General features: G+C 33.9%; 1 protein-coding gene and 1 non-coding gene across 6 annotated transcripts in view; both read right to left on the bottom strand.

The window, feature by feature from the left end:
* COL4A5 (collagen type IV alpha 5 chain) overlaps window positions 1-23,170 on the bottom strand; it is a 236,308-nt gene that overhangs the window by 22,626 nt on the left and 190,512 nt on the right. For 3 of the 5 annotated variants that reach the window (XM_043896511.1, XM_043896512.1, XM_043896513.1), the window contains 7 exons: window positions 22,302-22,391; window positions 21,594-21,733; window positions 8,780-8,906; window positions 5,644-5,724; window positions 4,912-5,010; window positions 4,328-4,378; window positions 2,830-3,015 (listed from right to left, as the gene is read on the bottom strand). In XM_043896511.1, coding sequence (XP_043752446.1) covers window positions 2,830-3,015; window positions 4,328-4,378; window positions 4,912-5,010; window positions 5,644-5,724; window positions 8,780-8,906; window positions 21,594-21,733; window positions 22,302-22,391 — 774 coding nt within the window. Of the gene's footprint in view, window positions 1-1,090; window positions 1,100-2,829; window positions 3,016-4,327; window positions 4,379-4,911; window positions 5,011-5,643; window positions 5,725-8,779; window positions 8,907-21,593; window positions 21,734-22,301; window positions 22,392-23,170 lie in introns of all 5 variants that reach the window. The other 2 variants (XM_043896509.1, XM_043896510.1) reach the window with 1 other exon arrangement.
* LOC122690919 lies at window positions 12,205-12,415 on the bottom strand. Its single transcript, XR_006340178.1, has one exon. It is a non-coding gene; the product is annotated as a small nucleolar RNA U3 (small nucleolar RNA).

Below are 23,170 nucleotides of genomic sequence, written 5' to 3'. Positions count from 1 at the left end.
TGTTTGACTAATGTAAAACTTAGGTCCTTCTGGAGTGATACTATATGGTTATATGAAATAATGGGTTTGTGGGGTAGTAATAAATCAGGGAATCAATTCAGATAGAGATAGACTGCTTCCTAAAAAGCATCTTGAAAAAGTATAAATTTTACAATAATAAGAAGAGAAAATTTCCTGCCATTCTCAGTAGCTAGAACTCAGGATTATACTTTTTCCCCTTTTAGCTGCTCCTCAGAAATGTGAAAAGGGCTATTTATCCTGAATAATAAACACATTCAGATATTTGTGATTCTTTTTACTTCTGATTAGGTGAAAATCTTTTAATATGAATCAGCAATTTTCTAATGGGCAGCTCTTGGTAACTATTCCTAGGTGTGTACTGTTTATATGTATAGGATGAAAATAAGATTAAGAGGTTTCTAATCTTTGCTGGTTACACTAAATGTTTTTTTTTACTCTGTGCCTATTAGTCCATTTACATAGTAGCAGAATTTAGAACTTTGGGACAAACAAAAATGTGAAGGTGGGATGGTTTGAAAAGTTGCAAGAGGTATGGTTCATCAAGAATTGCATATTTGCAGGATCTGATAATACATATTATTGTTTAAAAATATCTTTTTGAAGAATAATTTAATTAATATTAGCAGATATGAAGCAAAAATAGGAAATACACAGTAAGTGTAAAATAGTATACAATGTAGTTTTGAATACTATAAATTTCCAACTAAAAAAACATAAATATATAAATTTTAAAATAATAAATCAGTTTTTCTAAGTAGGTTACTTTGAGTTATTCCAATAGAAAAACTGGACTGCACAAATTCCTAACAACTTTCAGAGATAGACCAACATGTAAGAACTGAATTGGCATATATGCTCTTAAAATATATTCAAATACTTGAAAACATTAGATACAGGTGTATATATACCTATATATACACATACATATACATATGTGTATATAAATAATATACACATACACATACATATGTGTATATAAATAATATACACATACATACAAATATATATATAAATAAAAGAAAAAGTTTCATATTTCATGCAGATACTACTTTGGAGTTAAGGAGCTAACCTGTAGGACCTGGATAGGGATCAAAGTTCACCAAGGCCCAATGTCATCATTAACAAAAAGGAAAAATATCAAAATTGTTAGAAATATCAAGAAACTAAAGCATTACACTAATTTTTTTCAAGTTAAACTTTAATTCAATAAAAGAATACTCTGCAAGTTTATATTCATGCATCTGTATATAAACCAAATTATCACCACTTCACATCAACATTAAAATAAAAACAGCACATGTGACATATTTTGAAAGGCCAAAAATCATTCTTATAATAATCATTACTATAAGTGCAGACAACAACAATCAATTCTCAGAGCAACTGGGTTTAGAATTCCATTTTAATTTGTAGTTTATGAACATGTTGAAAGGTTACAAATACTCATCAGATGTGTGTTCTTCTTCTGACTACTTTTGTTATTATTCCTTTTAGAAATGGTAATTTTAAAAAAACTTTTATGACTGATGTCTTTATGTTGACATATTTCAAAATAATTTTCAACATTGAACTCCATTACTGATAATAAATAGTCACAGTGCTGATTAAAATACTAAAAAGGAGAATAGTTTGGTTTATTTGATTTATTACATGCATAACCAAGCAAGATATTCCTGTCAATGCTTTATATTACATGCAAGAGAATTAACATAGCTGAGAGCTTCACTGATTTTCTTCAATAGTAAAGCAAAGTAAAACTTTAAATAATACCTTCTATAAATAGTCAGATCAGATAAAATCTGGTTTTGAAAATGATCTTCTGAACAAGGTATGTGATCCCATTGATTCATGTTTTTACAGAATATCTTATTAAAACTGACTGCCTGCAATCACTTCAGAGTTTATGGAAATTTGCACTTTTAAATACATTATAAAAATGAGTCAGAGACCTTCAAAGGATAAAAAGGCAATTTTTTTGTTTCTTTAATTTTACATTTATCTTACTTTAAAAAATCAATGAGGGCCAAATTTTCAATAATTAGAAATTAAAAAAACTGAATATTAAGTCTCAAGTATCTATTAATAATCTATCTCCAGTGATTGGGCTCAGCGACATTAATCCAGAATGAAAATGAGCGTTTCCAAACTTAGTAAAATGAAATGAAGCAGCACAAACACAAAAGGAAAAGTGAACATTGGATGCAAAACTGAGACTATTAGAGCAGTTAACACAAGACAAATGAGGTATAGACATGAAGCTGGTATGAAGAGATCACTATTCGATTTAATCATGCTGTGATGTTGAAGATAAATTTGATTGCCTAGCTCCTAGAGAAGATAACAATTTTTTATTGTGCTTAGTGACATGTGCTGATCATATGACAGAACCATAGCAACATTTTTGGTTTGGACAACAAGCATCTATTGGGTGATCACTAAAATGATTTCTGTGATAACATGCTGAGAAGCTCACATTAAAAACGCAGCTGGCATTTTGCTGTCAGGTTATCAGTATAGTTTTTTTTTTCCTCAGTATAGCTTTATGTTGAATAAAAAAACTAATAAATTCACTATTTCCTTTTTTTCCTCCAAGTTGGTTTGTTTTAGTTCAACTTTAAGTAAATGATGAAATACATTACTGAAAAGAATTATTAGATGCCATGGAAATGGATGGAGCCAGGAATAAAACAAGCTATTTCTTTTTAAGAAGTTCTTTGGATTGCAGATTTTAATGTCCTAAAGACTGAATAACCTGCCAGCAAAAATGGACTAATAAATAGACCATTCCCCTACCACTCATGTACATACCTGGTCTCCCAGGAGGACCTTGGGGTCCAGGGCTGCCTTTAGGGCCTTCCAGAGCTGGACCTGGAGAACCAGGAGGGCCTGGGGGACCCTGCAGACCAGGGAAACCATGAAAGCCTGGTTCACCCTTTGGACCTGGAAGGCCAGGGTTTCCTGGAATGCCAGGTAATCCTTCATCACCCTTTTGACCTATGAAAGCAAAGTCATGTTATGGAACATATTAAATGATACTGAATACTAATTAGGCTTGCCTGTAAGACTAAAGCTACTCCCACTATTAGAAAAAATAATGGAATTTACTAAGGTCATTTCTACCTCCTACCAAATCCCCAACCCATCCAGAAAACCCATTTTTTCTATTAGGTTTATCTGTTATCAGAACTATTTGTTAGAGTATGTATAGAAATATAGAAACAATAATAAGTTGCATTCTAAAAGATATCCTTTGTGTTAGGAGATACAGCAATGATCACATGACCAGCAGTTAGGAGGAGAAAAAAACAAAAGCATAAAATATTTACAAGAATAGGTTAGAGATAGCTAGAGGAAATTCCTAACACAAAATATTTTTTAAAAATTATTTCTTTTAACTGGAAGCTAATTACTTTACAATATTGTGGTGGTTTTGCCATACATTGACATGAATCAGCCAGGGGTGTACAGGTGTCCCCCCATCTGTTCTGAGACAAATTTTTGAGACCATTGAAAGATATGGCTCTTCAATGGTTGCTGTGTGTCCCCAAAGACCATTCCAGCCAAGATTTAGAATCACAATCTAGACAAACTGTTTTCAACAGTTTTTCTATACCACTGACATGTCGGAGAGCAATATAACAGTTGTACATTAGAGTAATAATTTTTATGTTGGATTCATAAATGGAATACAGGAATTTCTAAGTGATCTATGTGTGGTTTGAAAAAATCCTCCATAAATAGCTTATGGTCATTTCAGAACATAAAAATACATATCTGTACACGTTTAGTCATTTAATTAACTACTTGGGGCTTACAATGAGAGTAAAAACAAATGAGGGAGGTAGATGTGTGTGCACACATACCACCCAAGATGCAAGATGTAAATTAAAATGGAGTTTTCAATAGGCATTTTATGATTGGTACAGATTTCTACAGTTTACTTATATTATCTTGGTTTTGGTTTCCATGGGGAGAAAAAAGTATTTTTCTTCTGGCTAAAAGAGTTTTTAAAAAATTACTGAAAAAAAGAAAAACTTATTGAAACCTAACTCTTCCTACAATTTTTCTTTCTTTATCATTTCCTTAACATTTATTTATGAGGTTAATGAGATATCTGTATATAAATTTTCTTAATGGTGCATTTTTTATAGTACAATAGCTTATACTAAGTTGCTGATTAAGAAATGCTTTAAGATATTACTCTAGCTTTGAGTTGTCCTGGGTTGTATGTGGAGATGAAAAAATAAGTGTACTGGAGAATATTATCTTTTTACTGACTGATTTAACACGCTTTATTAAAGTTTACCAGAAAGTCCTGGAAGTCCAGGGGGTCCTGGGATTCCAAAGCCTGGTTGACCTGTCAGAACATAAACCCAAAACTTTCAAACAGATAATAATAACTGAAATAAGAAGAAATTATTTTTGGATCATTTAGGTTTTTAGCAAGTGCTGCAATGTATATCATATGAAACATGGAGAAGACTTATTTCCAACATCGAACTACAATTTGAACATGAAAAAAAATCATATAAACTTATATTCTATTTGTGATGAGTATTAAGTATATTTTTAAATATACATATCATATATATGTATATATAGGGAGATTGCATGGTGAAAGAAGGTCATCCAGAGTAGTTAAAAAAAAGCTAGGTAGCTTCTTGACATGAACAATTGAGCAATAAAAGATTATGGAGTTTTTCATAAGAGGGAGGCAACGTGATTCAATAAATGTGAGGTAATATTCTCAGGAAGAAGGTAATTAGGAAGGGAGAAGTGTATAGTAGCTTAGAGGATAAGGAAGAATTTCACTATGGGTACATAAGGACAAAAGTTACAGTAGACAAGGAAGAAATTAGAAAATTAAGGACAATTAAAAAAATATAGTACCTGGTTCACCCTTCTGTCCAGCTGGTCCAGGAATGCCATCTTGACCTGGTTTGCCTTTTTCACCTGGAGGCCCTGGTGGCCCAGGACGACCTCCACCACCTAAAGAACAGAGTACAGAAGGTTATACTTTTCTTCTCAATTTCCTTTTTCTCCTATATTCCCAATTCTTTTACTTTTAGCCTCAAATAATTCTAGCCAAAAGACACACAGTGTCTCTAGGACATTTCTTTAAGTCATGAAACCTCGTGGAAAAGAAATAAAGGATAATGAGAATAAGGAACTGTTTTATCATCCACTCAGTATTCAAACTCACTTTCTCATATAACCTACCTTTAGAATATGTAAAAAAGCAAGGTGTGTGTGTGGGGGGGATGAAAGTGGGGTGAATTATAGGTCTCCTACGGGGCCAAAAGGAGTGATTTGCTTTAGAACAGTAAACAAGCAAAACTACACTTTGCCATTCTAAAATAATGAGAGCTTCCATCTACTATCAAAGGATACCTGAAATAACTCTCCTTGGAAAAAGTGAGCCTGAAAAATAAGGTCCCATAATAATAATTTTAAGCAACTGTTACTAAGAATTGTTCATTTTGTATCTAACAAGTGGTATGCAGTGAATGATCAGCATGTTTGTCTTGAAAACGCTCACAGCTCCCAGAAATGATTTGACTTTCCAAAAATGAATAAAGCTTTAATTTTATAGCATAGCAAACTCTTAGTTTTCATTCTTACCTACAGGACCAGGTTCTCCTGGAAGGCCAGGGTTCCCAGGAGGACCATTAATACCTTTTGGTCCAGGAAGGCCTGGGGTTCCTAGAGTAAAAAGCTCAATTTAATGATAAAGAAAAACTGCATTGCTTTGAGAGCTACAATTCAAAGTTACAATTTAGAATGTTAGCATAGAAACAGTGAAGAATAGAAAGAAAACCCCCAAATATACTGGTGCTTGCTTGATGATTTAAGAATAATTTTAAGTTTTATATTGATTTATTCAGAGGCTGGCATTATTATATATTCATAATAAAAATAATTACCATCATATTATACTGGTAGAGTTAACTGGTAGGATTCTATTGTATGGATATATCAAACTTTTAAAAATCCATTCATGAAAAAAAAAATCCATTCATGTACTGTTGAACATTTGGGTTGTTGTCAGGTTTTAGCTATTATGAACACTATTCTATTTATGGAAACCTGGTCTACTTAGCTATTATGAGTAATGCTTCTATAAATATCTCTGCACTGGTAATTTTGTAGACACAAGTCTTAATTTATCTTTGGATAAATACTTAGATGGGGTGAAACTGCTGAGTCAGAGAATAGCTATATGCTCTGATTTATAAACAAACAACAATATTTGGGAATCCCAGCTGCTCCAGGTTCTTATATAACATATACTGATCCAATTGTTTTAATAATAGCCATTCTGAGTAGAAATGTAATACTACTTCATTGTGGTTTTAATTTGCATTTCTCATATTGCTAATAATATTGATCACTTTTGCATGTGTTTATTTGACATTCGTCTTATCTTCTTTTGTGAAATATCTGTTCCAAGTTTTCCTCATTTAAAAAAAGTGGTCTGCATGTCTTATTATTATTGAGTTGCAGAAGTTCTTTATATATCCCAGATATTAGTCATTTATGAGATATATGTTTTGCAAGTATTTTCTCCTAATGTGTAGCTTCCCTATTCATTTTTTAATTGTGTCTTTTGATGATCAGAAGAAGAACTCAGTTTCTTTTTTTCTTTTTATTATTATTATTTTTTCATTTATTTTTATTAGTTGGAGGCTAATTACTTTACAATATTGTAGTGATTTTTGCCATACATTGACATGAATCAGTTTCTTTAAAATAAAAAAACAGTGTGGAGAAATTGGACATTTGTATGAAAAAAAAAATGAACCTTGACCCATAATCACATGATAAAACTATTTTTATTTACGACAGACCATAAACTTAAATATCAAACCTAAACACTGAAAGCTATAGAAAAAATTAGAATAGTTCCATAAACCTGAGTAGGCAAATATTTCTTAAATAAGATACAAAAAGCACTAACCATGAAAGAATAGTAAGAAATTAGACTTTAAAATGTAGAAGGAAATGGCAATCCATTCCAGTATTCTTGCCTGGAGAATCCCATGGACAGAGGAGCCTGTCTACAGTCCATGGGGTTGCAAACAGTCGGACACAACTGAGTGACTAAACAACAACAAGAAGACTTAAAAAAAAGAAACTGGACTTTATTAAAAGTAACATCACATAACAGCATTAAGAGTGAAAGGCAAATTTGCAACAGAATCTATTTGTAATACATGTATCTGACAAAGGATTCATATCCAGAATATATAAAGAACTGCTCTGAATCAATGCCAAAAAAAGACAAATAACTCATTAAATAAGAGCAAAAGGACTTAGAGCAGGCTCTTCATAAAAATGCTACCCAAATGGCCAATAAGTATATGAAAAGGTGTTTAATATTATTGTTCATTAGGAAAATGTAAGTTTAAATTTCATTGGGATACCTCTATATACTGACCAAAATTGCTAAAATTAAAAAGACTGACAATATCAAATGAGGTAAGGATACAGACAGCTGGACATTTCGCAGTACAAAGTACTAACCACTATATGATCATGGCAAGCCACCAGGAACTACCTGTAGACATTCATACATTGCAGGTGGGACTCTAAGGCATAAAACCACTTTGGAAAACTGACACCATCTACTAAACTTAAATGTACACCTACTTTGTGATTCAGTACTTCTAACACATAAATTTTTGTGTGAGAGAAATGAGTATGTAGCCCCCCCCAAAACATGTTAAAGAATATTAATAGCAACTTTTTTCTTAGTAGTTCCACACTAGAAACAACCCAAAAGTCCATCAAGAAGAGAATAGGTAATTGATTATGGTTTATTTCTTCAATGGAATATTATGGAGCAATGATTAAAAAACCAAACTGCTGACAGGCAACAAGATAACTTTACCTTACATACATAATGATGAGTGAAAGAAGCTAGACACAAAGATATATACTATATGATTCCATTAATGTGAATTTCAAAAACAGGTAAAGTTAATTGATAGTGATAGAAGTTATAGTAGTAGTTACCTGAGAGAGGGAGGTTCACTGTGAAGGGGCATAGGTAAATTTCATGGGGTAAGAGAATTGTTTTATACCTGGATATGTGTGGTGGGTACATGAATATATATATACATATATGTAAATATTCATCTATTGTCTTGTACATTTTACTGTGTCTAGGCTATACTTTAATAGAAAGGTTAAGGAAAAGATAATCAAAGACCCACTCCATCCATGCCACAGTGCAATCCAAAAAACAAAAAATAGACACAAACATAAACAGAGCAGATACTTTAACAAACAAGTTCAGATCACCTACTTGATTATAGTGCTAAGACCCTTTGCTTGTGCAACTCAGTCCTTATCATTTGAATAAACTGTATAATTGTTCTACCAACAGCTACCCACTGAGGACAACACCCTAAGAGAATCAGCAGCAGGCTACAGAATGGTAGTATACATTATCACCTACAAAAATAGTAAGGCCTCTTAACTGACTTGTGGCTAGCAGTTAGACTCAAAAATGCTCCACCAGTCTCTCTGCCCACAGAATATTGTGCTGCTGAATTGTTAATGCCCATTCTCATTTTCTATGGAAAGAAATTTGGGCAAAAATAGAAAAGTAAAAGAGAGAGTCCGAGATTGCATTGCTGGTCAGTAGCTGGTTGGGAAATAGAACAGAGGTCTGTCAACTAAGACGTTGCTTTATGACATAGATTAGAGTAAATGAGGAAGGAGAGAAAGAAGCATTTAAGAAAAGTAGTATTACCAGGAAATCCAGGAAGGCCTGGTTGTCCTTTTGCTCCAGGGGTCCCCGGTAATCCAGGCAAACCAGTTTCTCCCATAGAACCTTTGATACCAGGGTTCCCTGGGTATCCAGGCAGACCAGGTTCACCCTAAAAATATGAATAAAAAGATAAAACTGAAGTCTCTACATGATTTGGATTATATAACAACATAAAATTATTCATAGAGCTTTTACTGGATGTCAGGTATTCTGCTAAGTGCTTTACATAAATTGCTTCATTTAATCATCAAAACAGCCCTTTGAGTTAGGCTTTATCAGCTCCATTTAGAAATGAGAAAATTGAAATCTTGGAGAAACTCAAGTGCCTAAGGTCTCTGGTAAGTAGCAGAATTGGGATTAGAACCAAGGTCTGTCAGATTCCAGATCTCATGCTATTCCCATGAAATGTAGATGCATTATTCTCTTTAATACTAACAACTCTATAAGAAAGATACTATTATCCCCATTTTACAGTAATGTAGCTAATAAGTGGTGGAATCCGAATTTGGGTCCAGGTAGCTTGATTTCAAAACCTGTGATCATCATCCCTAGCATGCTACAATGAAATTAATTGCTTACAATAAGCGTGCCAAATAATAACCACAGTAGGTTCTACTGTAAAAGAGAAATTTCATCTTCACATGAAGAAGTCTATGAATTCTTCACTAGACATCTCAAATCCCCATTTCTTCCATGAAAACTTCCAGGACAAAGACAGCTTACCTTAAAAATTAGGGTAGGTTCTTATTCCATTATGCTTATAATGGTTTCACATATGAATGTCTTGACTCTTCAACTACACTGAAAACTTCTTTGTGGTCAGAGATAATTCATATATAGCCACTTTTGCTCAACAAATATTTGCATTGTTTTCTTCTAATAAGGCCTTAGAAGAATTCATATCCATTTTCACAATTAAAACAATTTTTCCCAATAACAATGAGAATATATATGATAACACTAAATCTACCGTGGTGTTTCCTGCTCTGCTCATGAGGACTGTGACCTGTCCAACAAAGTATTCAACATCACCTACTGAATATTTCCTTCTTCATTTAGTGCTTATGCTTGTCTAGGTGCATAAGATCATCTATTTGTGACTCAAATGTTTCCACATTATGTTAAAAGCTTTTTAAATGAATGACTTTTCTCCTTACGTCCTATTTTTTAAAAAGTTAACAATTTTGGACTTGGAATACATGTACTTTTGTCTGAACACTTATAAATCAAACATGTGGTACATTTTTACACACATAATAGGTATACAATTAAAGTTTGGATTGAACTGGTTCCATCTTAGGTATTTATACAAAAAGCTTTGAATAAAGAATCATAATTCTTATTATTCATGAACCAATGATATTTATATATCAAAATTTAAAAAAAAACAAGAAGAAAATAACATTATCCTGCTAGTGGTAAACATGCAAGGCAGTAGACAAACTTTTGATTATTTATAATAAAGTATGTTAAATTCTACAAAAAACAACCCACATTGCAATTTCAACCAGTACTTGTTTCCTAATACAGTTCTTATCACCCTATGGCCTTACTCCTTCAAACCAAATAAATTGTAAAAAAGAAAGTAAATATTTCACTAGAACTTCTGAAAAGGACTAAAATTTTCTAGCTTAAGTTTCATCTAAGCTTTTATTATTTATACACTTGCAGAAAAAAAAATGAGTTTCAAAAAAAGATATGTAAGATGTGAAAAAGAAGACAGCACTCAGAAAATCAACAAACTGGCCAAGAATCCTGTAAATCATTCTGAGAAGGGAAACTTCTAGTCTATGTAATACTCTCAGCAAAAGCTAGGCATGATTTAAATATTCTTAAACAATAAGTATCTACATTTATTCTAATATCAAGCTTTGATATAATTCTAAAATTTAGATATAATTGACATATTAGTTTCAGGTGTACTACATAATGATTCAGTATTCATATATATTATAAAATGATCATCATGGTAAGTTCAGTTAATACTAATCACCATACATAGTTTTACAATTTTTGTTCTTGTGATGAAAAGTGATGAAAAGTTTTAAACAATTTTGAATATACAGTACAGAATTATTAACTATAGTCACCATGCTGTATATTATATCCCCATCACTTAATTATTTTATTGCTAGAGGTTTGTACTTGTTAACCCCTTTCATCTATTTCACCCACCTTCACCCACCCCTGCCTCTAGCAACCACCAATATATTCTCTGTACCCATGAACTTGGTTTTTGTTTGTTTTATTGTTTTGATTTTGTTTATTTGGTTTTAGATTCCACATATAAATGATATCATATGGTATTTGTCTTTGACTTATTTCATTTAGGATAATATCCTCAAGGTCCATCTAAGTTATCACAAATAGCAAGATTTCATTCTTTTTTATACACTACTTCTTTATCCATTTATCTGCCAGTGGACATTTAGGTTGCTTCCACAGCTTGGCTATTGTACATAATACTGCAATGAACAGAGGAATGCAAATATCTTTTCCAGTTATTCTCTGGATAAATACCCAGAAAGTGAGCTGCTGGATCATATTGTATAGTTCTATTTTTAACTTTATGAGGAACATTGATAGTGTTTACCATAGTGGCTGCACATATTTACAGTCCCACCAACAATGTGCAAGAGTTCCTTTTCTCCACATCTTTGCCAGCACTTGTTTTTTTTTTTTATAATAATCATTCAAAAAGGTATGAGGTGATATCTCATTATGACTTTGATTTGCATTTTCCTGATGATTAGTGATACTGAGAACCTTTACATGTACTTGTTGACCATAGGTATGCCTTTTTCGAAAAAATGTCTTCAAATTCTCTGCTCATTATTTAATCAGATTGGTTTTTTGTTATTGAGTTATTTGAGTTCTTGTCTTTATATATTTTGGATACTAACCTCTAATCAAATATATGACTTGCAATTTTTTTTTCCATTTAGTAGCTTGTCTTTTCATTTTGTTGGTTTCCTTTCCTGTGCAGAACTATTTTAGTTTGATGTAATCCCACTAGTTTATTTCTTCTTGATTTTGTTGCCTTTGCTCTGGTGTCCAGTTAAAAAGCTCATTACCAAGACCAGTGTCAAGGAGTTTACTATCTGTGTTTTCTTTTAGTTTTATGGTCTCAGGTCTTATGTTCAAATCTTTGATGTACTTTGAGTTGATTTTTGTGTATGATGTAAGATAGTGCTCCAGTTTCTTCCTTTTTTTTTTTTTTTGCATGTGGCTGTCCAATTCTCCCAACACCATTAATTGAAGAGACTGTCCCTTCTCCACTGTATAATCTTGGCTTCTTTGTTATAAGTTAATTGATCATACATGCTTGAGTCTATTTCTGGGACATCTATTCTGCTCCATTGATCTATGTGTCCATTTTGTGTGAATTCCATACTGTTTGTTTTGTTTCAGCTCAGACAACATTCTTTCCCTCTTACTCTCCCAAAGGAAGAGAACAATCATCAAGGACTAATGGCAGTTGCAGAAGCAACACCAAGAGCTGGCTTCATATTCAGGAGAGACTGCTATGCCTCCTCTTTGTGGTTTTGGGTAGTCCACACATTCAGAGAGACTTCTCTAGTAACAAACTACAGAAATGAGCCTTGAAAGTATAGTCTTCATCCTGTTTTGATTATTATAGGCTTGAAATATAGTTTGAAATCAGGGAGTATGATGTCTCCAGTTTTGTACATTTTTCTATTGCTTTGGCTATTTTGGGGGCTTCCCACATAGCTCAGTCAGTAAAGAATCTGCCTGCAATGCTGGAGACCTGGGTTCGATTCCTGGGTTGGGAAGATCCCCTGGAAAAGGAAATGGCAACCCACCCCAGTATTCTTGCCTGGAGAATCCCATGGACAGAGAAACCTGGCAGTCTACAGTCCATGGGGTTGCAAGAGTGAACATGACTTAATGCTGTCTTTGGCTATTTTGGGGTCTTCTATGATTTCATACAAATTTTAGGATTGCTTGTTCTATTTTGTGAAAAATGTCATTGGAATTTTATAGGGATTGCAGTGAATCTATAGATTGCTTTGGTAGAATGGACATTTAAACAATATTATTTTTTCCAATCCATAAGCATGGAATATCTTTATTTTGTTTGTGTCTTCTTCAATTTCTTTCATCAGTGTCTTACAGTTTTCAGTGGACAGTTCCCTTTGTTAAATTTATCCCTAGATCTTTTATTCTTTTTGATGCAGTGATAAATGGAATTGTTTTCTTAAGTTTTCTTTCTGCTAGTTTGATTAGTGTATAGAAACACAACAGATTTTTAAAATACTTATTTTGCATCCTACAAATTGAATTTGTTTATTCTAATAGTTTTTTGATTTTTAAATATATAATATGTCATTTGCAAATAGGAACAGTTTTACTTCTTCCTTTTCTATTTGATTGCTTACTTCTTTTCCTGGCCTAATTGCTCTGGCTAGGACTTCCAATGCTATGTCGAGTAAAAGCGCAAGGGTGGGCATCCTTGCTTGTTCCTAATCTCAGAGGAAAAGTTTCCAAGTTTTCACCACTGAGAATGATGCCGGTTGTGGGCTTATCTTGTATGGCCTTTATTATGCTGAGGTATGTTCCCTATATACCTACTTTGTTGAGTTGTTTTTTTTTTAATCATATGTGGGTGTTGCATTTTTCAAATGCTTTTCTGCATCTATTGTGAGGATCATATGACTTTTACCCTTCATTTTGTTAATGTAGTGTATCATATTGCTTGATTTACAGAAGTTGAGCCATCCTTGCACCTCTGGAATAAATTCCTCTCAATAATGGTATATGATCCTTTTAATGCATTGGAGTTTGGTTTACTAATATTTTATTGAGGATTTTTTCATCTATGTTTACTAGTGTAATTTTCTCTTTTGTGGCCTCCTTGTGTGATTTTGGTATCAGGGTAATGCTGGCTTCACAAAATTAATTTGGAAATGTTCCTTTGTCCTCTATTTTTGGGGAAGAGTTTGAGAAGGATTGGTATCAATTCGTCTTTAAACTTTTGGTAGAACTCAACAATGACACTATCTGGTTCTAGACTTTTGTTTGTTGGGAGCTTTGATATAACTGAAAATGGAATATATATCATCCCTGGTGAGTCAAATTTAACACTGTGAAACTAACAAATATAGTAGCACTGTAAGACTAGAAAGCCATTTTTTAAAACTTTTAATTGGAGGATAATTATTTTACATAATGTGTTGGTTTCTGCCACACATTAACATGAATCAGCCATAGGTATACATATGTCCCCTCCCTCTTGAACCTTCCTCCCACACCATCCTACCTCTCACAGAGCACCCGATTTGAGCTCCCTGCATACTATAGCAAATTCCCACTGCCTATCTGTTTTACATATGGTAATGTATATGTTTCCATGCTACTCTCTCAATTAATCCCACCCTGTCCTTCTCCCACTGTGTCCACAAGTCTGTTTTCTATGTCTGCATCTCCACTGCTGCTCTGCAAATAGGCTCATCAGTACCATCTTACTAGATTTCATATATATGCATCAATATACAATATTTGTTTTTCTCTTACTGACTTACTTCACTCTGGATAACAGGCTCTAGGTTCATCCAGCTCATTAGAACAGACTCAAATGTGTGTTTTTATGGTTAATATTCCATTGTGTATATGTACCACAACTTTTTCATCCATTCATCTGTCAGTGGACATCTAGGCTGTTTCCATGCCTGAGCTATTGTAAATAGTGTTGCAATGAACACTGGGGTACATGTGTCTCTTTCATTTGTAGTTTTCTCAGGGTATATATATGCCCAGTGAATGTGATTGTTGGGTCATGTGGTTCTATTCTTAGGTTTTTTTTTTAAGGAAATCTCCATACTGTTCTCCATAGTAGTTATATCATTTTACATTCCCACCAACAGTGCAAGAGGGTTCCCTTTTCCCACACCCTCTCCAGCACTTATTGTTTGTAGATTTTTTGATGATGGCCATTCTGACTGGTGTGAGGTGACACCTCATTGTAGCTTTGATTTGCATTTCTCTAATAATGAGCAGTGTTGAGCATATTTTCTATTGTTTTTTAGCCATCTGTATGTCTTCTTTGGAGAAATGTCTGTTTAGGTCTTCTGCTCATTTTTTGATTGGTTTGTTTTCCTGATGTTGAGCTGTATGAGCTGCTTATATATTCTGGAGATTAATCCTTTGCCAGTTGTTTCTATTGCAATTATTTTCTCCCATTCTGAGGGTTGTCTTTTCATCTTGTTTGCTATTTCCTTTGCTGTGCAAAAGCTTTTAAGTTTAATTAAGTCCCACTGGTTTATTTTTATTTCCATTTCTCTAGGAGGTGGGTCAAAGAGGATCTTGCTGTGATGTATGTCATAGAGTGTACTGCCTGTTTTCCTCTAAGAGCTTTATAGTTTCTGGCCTTACATTTAAGTCTTTAACCCAATTTGAGGGTTTTTTTTGGTGTATGATGTTAGGAAGTTATCTAGTTTCATTCTTTTACATGTTGTCCAGTTTTCCCAGCACCACTTATTGAAGAGGGTGTACAGATGGAGAGATATATCATGTTCTTGGAATGGAAGAATCAATATTTTGATGATGACTGTACTATCCAAGTAATCTACAGATTCAGTGCAATCCCTATCAAACTAACAATGGTATTTTTCACAGAACTAAAACAAAAAAATTCAAAGTTTGTATGCAAACACAAAAGACCCCAAAGAGTCAAAGCAATCTTGAGAAAGAAAAATGGAGCTGGAGGAAGCAACTTTCCTGACTTCAGATTGTACTACAAAGCTATCCTCAAGACAGTATGGTACTGGCACAAAAACAGAAATATAGACCAATGGAAGAAGAAAGCAAGCCCAGAGATAAACTCACACAACAATGAGTACCTTATTTTTGACAAAGGAGGCAAGAACATACAATAGAATGCTTTTTAACAAGCCTGAAACTAGAACTGTTTTCAAGATCACTGTACTGTATAACAGGCAGTCCATGTAGAAATACTTGTCAGTTTGATAACTTTTCGGCTTTTAAAATTCAAATTGGTAAACTAAGAGCGTTTGGATCATAGTCATTCTCTACTATCTCTTAATAACAGGATCTCCCTTCCAATCCATGCAATAACTTAAGACATGGAATAAAATATCACGCTGACCTCAATATACAAAATAGAAGACATCAAAGTTGGTGAAATAGCTAATACTGTTTGTTATTGTGTTCTATTATAATATTGAAGAAGTGCTGTCAGTAGGTGAAAAAAAACCAGGATGAGTTGAAAATATTTGGTGAGAAAGGGTAAAAACCATACTTTGTTTTATGGTGAGAAGAGTATCACAACAGTAGTCCAATCATTTGGAAGCTGTGGTTCCCACATAATTATTAAATTTTTAGAGTTCAATTTATATTTGGAGATTAAAGATACCATGAACCAAGCCATACATAGGTTCCTCTTTAGTTAGGAAATATTAATGATAGGGATACTAAAGAGTGAATGCAGAGATACTCTTAGCTAACATTTTACTAAATGATGTAGCAAAGGCAGTATAAAATAGTATCTTTAAGCCTGCATGCTACTTACCTCTTCCAGGTAGTGACATTTTAAGCTAATGGGGGAAAATTGATAAATAATGGCTCAAAGTTGCTTGAGCAGGCCAAAACATGGTACATGGGATTCAAAATACATGTTAAAGTGATGAACTTAGAGAAAAGGTGAGGAACTCAGAGAAAAATATTATGAACTGTTTGTAACACAATAGGCCCTATAGTATCCTTTACCACCCAAGGAAGAGAAAATCTTTAGTAACTGTAGGTCTATTCAGAAAATCTATTCTTTATCATTCAGCCTTGGTAAATTATATGTTTTTAGGAATTTGTCCATTTCAAAGTTATCCATTTTGTTTTTGTACACTTGTTCACAGTACTCTCATCTTTTTTATTTCTGTAAATTTAGCGGTGATGTGCCATCTTTCATGTCTAATTTTAAGTATGTGAGTCCTCTCTCTCTTAGCCAATCTAGCTCAATGTTTTTCAATTGTGTTTATCTTTTTGAAAGAACAACCTCTTGGTTTTCTTCATTTTCTCTATTGTTTTTAATCTCTACTGTATTTATTGCTGCTTTAATCTTTATTATTTCCTTCCTTCTACCAGTTTTGGGGTTGAGTTTGTTCTTTTTCTAGTTCCTGAAGGTATAATGCTAAATTCTGATTTAGGATCTTTCTTCTTCAATGCAAGCATTTACACTATAAATTTCCTTGTTAACATTACTTTTGCTGGCTTGTATAAGTTTTGGAATTTTGTGTTTTCACTTGTCTCAAGATGTTTTCTAATTTCACTTGTGTCTTCATCTTTGCCCCACTGGTTGTTAAGAGTATGTCCTTTAATTTCTACATATTTGTGAATTTTCCAGCTTTCCTTTTGCTGTTTACAATCTAATGTAATGAGAAAAGGATCTTTGTATGGTTCCAATGTTTTAAAATTTATTAAGACTTATTTTGTGGCTTAACATACGCTCTGTTCTGAAGAATGTTTCTTGTACACTTCAAAAAAAAATGTATACCCTGATGTTGTGAGATGGCCTGTTCTGATGATAGCCATTCCGGCTAGTGTGATATGATATCTCACTGTAGTTTTGATCTGCATTTCTCTAATAACTGGGGTGGCATGTTCTGTATAGGTCTGTTCGGCCTGACTGCCCATTTAAAAATTGGTCTACTTCCTTGTTGAATTAAGAGTTTTTAAAAAAATATATTCTAGATACAAATCTCTTCTCTGATATATCATTTGCAAATATTTTCTCCCTTTCCCTGGGTTGTCTTTTCACTTTTTGACATTATCATTTGCAGCACAATATTTTCAGTTCAGTTCAGTCGCTCAGTCGTGTCCGATACTTTACGACCCCATGAATCGCAGCACGCCAGGACTCCCTGTCCATCACCAACTCCCAGAGTCTACCCAAACTCATGTCCTTCGAGTCAGTGATGCCATCCAGTCATCTCATCCTCTGTCATCCCCTTCTCCTCCTGCCCCCAATCCCTCCCAGCATCAGGGTCTTTTCCAATGAGTCAACTTTTCGCATGAGTTGGCCAAAGTATTGGAGTTTCAGCTTCAGCATCAGTCCTTCCAAAGAACACCCAGGACTTATCTCCTTTAGGATGGACTGGTTGGATCTCCTTGCAGTCCAAGGGACTCTCAAGTGTCTTCTCCAACACCACAGTTCAAAAGCATCAATTCTTCAGCACTCAGCTTTCTTCACAGTCCAACTCTCACATCCATACATGACCACTGGGAAAACCATAGCCTTGACTAGATGGACCTTTGTTGGCAAAGTAATGTCTCTGCTTTTTAATATGCTATCTAGGTTGGTCATAACTTTCCTTCCAAGGAGTAAGTGTCTTTTAATTTCATGGCTGCAATCCCATCTGCAGTGATTTTGGAGCCCAAAAAAATTAAGTCTGACACTGTTTCCACTGTTTCCCCATCTATTTGCCATGAGGTGATGGGACCAGATGCCATGATCTTAGTTTTCTGAATGTTGAGCTTTAAGCCAACTTTTTTCACTCTCCTCTTTCACTTTCATCAAGAGGCTTTTTAGTTCCTCTTTACTTTCTGCCATAAGGGTGGTGTCATCTGCATATCTGAGATTATTGATATTTCTCCTGGCAATCTTGATTCCAGCTTGTGCTTCTTCCAGCCCAGCGTTTCTCATGATGTTTTAACGTGGTTTAATTTATTTATTTTTCTTTAGTTGCTTGAGTGTTTGGTGCCATGTTTAAGAAATAATTATCCTAACCCAAGGTCATACAATATGTTTTCTTCTAAGATTTTCTGCTAGTCAATTTTGGCAAAAAATCTATCTAGGATTATGACAAGAATTGTTCTGAGTCTGTAGTATGATTAGATTTTAAGAAGGAGTAATGGAAGCTAGCAACATTATGCCACATTAAAAGAATATAGTCATTAAATATACGAGTTATAGAAATCTTAGATATTATCTAGTCCACCTCTCTCATCTCACAGACAAATATTGTGTATAGAATACTTTATAATTTATAAAGTGTTTTTTTAATCTAATTGAAACCTCACAATAACTCTGTGTAATAGGTTATATAATTCTTCTTTATATTTTACTGACAAAGTAATGAAGATAGAAAAGAATTAAGTGACTTACAAGGTCATTCAGACAGACTCGGGACTGATGCTTCTGCCTATAGATTCCCTGTCCAGGGTTTTCAGTGTACTTATATTAATTATGCTTTTTGACTAACAAGGACACTCTCTCATAAAGTGTGTCATTTGTAAAACTAAGTACCATCTGACCTTTTACCACTATCCTTACTTCTTAACAACTCACTAATTACAAAATTTTTTTCCTTATGCTTGACATCTCCTAATCATACTATCATGTTCCTGAAACTTTTATTCTACTCTTCTTTTAGAGTAATAGGCAGGAAGTCCTCATTTTGCTCAGTAGTATGGGACTACAAAAATGAAAATGCAAGATGAAACCATGTAACAAGATTTAAAAAAATCAATGGGAAAAACATGACCATTCTATGACCTTTAAAAGTTTTTCTCATAACATTAAAATCCTCTTCCTATCAGTTACATATATAAAGAGAGTCAAGTTCATATGTTGATCATTTAGTCTTCACCAGCTTTCTTGGCTGCACATCTAAAGTCTCTCAAATGGTGGCAATGTAAACATTCCTTTGGTTGGCTATTTTGTCTCTAATTACTATATTAGATATAAATTTCACTTCCAGTGTTATACCTTTCCTTTTTTAAACTGTACTTTCATCACTGTTGATCAGTTTTCTCTTTGATTATTCACTTTTGTTAAACTTCAAGTTGGTTGTCAATGAGAGACAGAGGCAACACACCTACATGCTTTGCTGTCAATGCATGATGGGAAAACAGATTCACAGTGACTAATTATTGACAGAATTTGAAAGAAGTGAAATGACTGCTCACTGATCATGATGCACAGTAGTTATTTACATAGTGGTTTAGGGACTGAAGACTAATATATTACGGTAACTTAAACCTGATCCGTATTGTTGTGGACTGATGTCATTTAACCAATCTGTGGTAAATTTGTCATGTCAGACTGTACAAAGCACAGACTGCCTGCATCTATTAGAACTGAGTGTAAAATCTTATTTTTTAAATGTGTCACCATTTTAAGATAAAATAATACCATCTGAAAGAAACAACAGAATACTTCAAATACAAGATTTCCTGGTTTTATCAACTCTGCAAGTATCCAAGCTTAGTGTAGAATTTGCTTATTGAAATATACTTGTAGGCTGCATAGAAAAACTAAGAGTTAGCCTCTTACTTAGAGAGTTGAATACACTGTGGACACTGGCCAACTGAAACATGTTTTTCTGCTGTAATTTATTATAATTTCAGAGATGAGTTATTATGATCATTTTGGTTCTATTATAAGAATGCTAAAATTCTCTCAGTCTAGAAAAAATATGGATGAAAATATTTATAAAATTTTTAAATGAAATTTAAAATCAATAAGTACAGAATGGAGTTTGTAACAAATGGTTTTAAGTTATATGGATAATTTATTTGGGAAAAATATATAGTTCCTCACCTCACACAACATACAGAAAAGAAAAATTTAAACTCTATACTACTAATCTGTAATTAATAAGCAGAAATTTCTCTTGATTACTTCTTACAATAAGTTGATTGACTAGGCAATCAAAATATAGCCTTTTGTATACTATTAACAAGAAAATATCTTAAAAATATTATTCAATGAATTCTTATCTCAGTGAGAGCTTTCACTAATTCCACAATTACTTTTCTAGTACTCTCAAGTTTTGTGTTGTAACTGAATGATTGAACATCATTATGAGACAACATTTCACTGGGAGAAGACACTTGCAATGTATATATAATAGACAACGGACGCATCTTGGTTAGTTATAAAATACTTCTGCAAATTAACAGGAATTACTACTCTTTTACATGGAATTAAGCAGTTATCAAATATTTGAAAGTCCAGTGATTCTTAAACAAGTTCTAAATTTGATTCCTTGAGAAATAACACCAAAGTTTTCACACTGACTAGCGGCATAGACGGAGAAGGCAATGGCACCCCGCTCCAGTACTCTTGCCTAGAAAATCCCATGGACAGAGTAGCCTGGTAGGCTGCAGTCCATGGGGTCGCTAAGAGTTGGACACGACTGAGCGACTTCACTTTCACCTTTCACTTTCATGCATTGGAGAAGGAAATGGCAACCCACTCCATTGTTCTTGCCTGGAGAATCCCAGAGATGGGGGAGCCTGGTGGGCTGCCGTCTATGGGGTCACACAGAGTAAGACACGACTGAAACAACTTAGCAGCAGCAGCATGGAGGGATATGTAAAACTGTTTTGGAGAACCACTTCATACATGCATTTAAGAATATTATTTCACTTTCATTAATTTTATAAGTTACTTTGCTTATAAGCCTCTTCATGTTAGTTAATAATAATATTAGGACAAAGACCAACAACTCCATCACTAAAAGGGAAAGGAAAACTAAAACTAGGCAGAAATATGCCTTTTAGTTACTGAAACATACTCAAACAGCAAGATAGAGAGAAAATAAAGAAATCAGAAAGATCCCCCCTTCATCCTTTTTTGGATTGGCTGCAAACTCTAAAACACATCTCCTTACAATATAAAAGAGAAAGAATGAATTTCTTGCCCAGAGATTCATGTCACACTATACTATATCACACTATAGTTTAAGGAAGATTTAGGAGCAAGCACAGTGTTAAAGAAAAATCATATCTGCTCAGGCATATACCTGAGTAGGATTACCTTTGGGCCAGGAAGACCTGGAATACCAATGCCTGAAACACCAGGATCACCTTTTTCTCCTTTCTGTCCAGGTAATCCTGGGGAGCCAGGTTGTCCAGGAACTCCAGGAGGTCCAAGAGACCCTTTTGCACCCTGGGGGCCTGTTAAAAACACATAACATGCAATCTTTTACAAAATATTGTATGGGATATATATAATGCACATGATCACACAAAAAGATTTTTAAAAAGAATTTCACAAAGTCTGATTTATATAATAAAGAGCTTTATAATCAGAATTGTATAAAAGCCTATTTTTAAAGGAAGTTTAAGTGAAAGGGAGTATGTGTTCATGCTAAGTCGCTTCAGTCATGTCAGTCTCTTTGTGACCCTATGAACTGTAACCCTCCAGGTTCTTGTGTCCATGGGATTCTCCAGGCAAGAACACTGAAAAAATAAATAAATTAATTAAAAAAAAAAAAAAAGAACACTGGAGTGGGTTGGAAGGGGGTATAGTTGGAGAAAAAATGTAAGTTTGTGAATTCTTTCTAAAGTTCTGTCTCTTAATTCCCACTTCAAATACTTGTGTAATGAGAGAGCTCTACCCACTGATTGCCTTAGATATCACCTCAGTTTGACTCTGTCAACAACAGTTTCTTTTCTGATAACAAAGATAGTCAACCATCTTCCATTAATGGAACTAAATATTTGGGAAATTTTCATCACTCACCTGGAAAACCCATATCACCCATGCTTCCTTTAAGTCCAGGAGGTCCTGTAAGTCCTGGCATTCCAGGGAGGCCAGGGTTACCCTTGGGACCTAGAAAAGTCAAATTGCTTAAAATTAAGACAAGTCAGCAATACTATGGTTGCTTGGTTTCCTGGAATGGGTCTTAATTAAAATGAAAGCATGAGACTGAATGGACCAAATATTAATATATGATAAAGTTTCACAAATCTAACTGGACATTAGACAGGCAAAAGTTATCAAGAAATCTCCTTAGGAACATATTACAATATAATCACAGCAACAGAGGGCTCCCAATACACATTTATTTTAAAATGCAAGAATCTTGTGTCTTGCCCTAAAACTACTCCAATTACCTGAAGTCTTATTTGTTGTACACATATAACTATCACCAGGACATCTTGATTCTTGCCCTAAAACTATTCCAACCACCTGAAGTCTTATTTGTCATATGTGTATAACTACCTTACTATATTTATCACAGATAAATTCAATTTAAAGAGAGTCTTTTAAAAAGATTCAGAAGCTTTCCCATTGAAAGCCTTATCATGTGCAACCAGAAGAGGAAAGTGGTAACCTGTCATGATACATACACCTTTGGCACATTAAGCCAGGGATAGGTAAGAGTTGATGGAGAAGTACCGGACTATCTTCCCCCATGGCTACTGCGTTCATCATGACTGCTGTGTTTGCATTCTTCCCAGAGTTTAGATACTTCAGTTCTGTGGTGTCCCCTAGGTATTTTCCAAGGACTACAATGTTGCCTTCAACATTATTTGCTTTTATTTTTTCTTTCACACTGTCTTCTCACTCAGGAAAGAGAATGCAAAGTATATGAAAGATAGATAAGG

This window comes from Cervus elaphus, chromosome X, assembly GCF_910594005.1.
Source record: "Cervus elaphus chromosome X, mCerEla1.1, whole genome shotgun sequence".
Classification (NCBI taxonomy): domain Eukaryota; kingdom Metazoa; phylum Chordata; class Mammalia; order Artiodactyla; family Cervidae; genus Cervus; species Cervus elaphus.
Note: the sequence above shows the minus strand (reverse complement) of the source record. Positions and strands in the feature narration are given on the sequence as shown.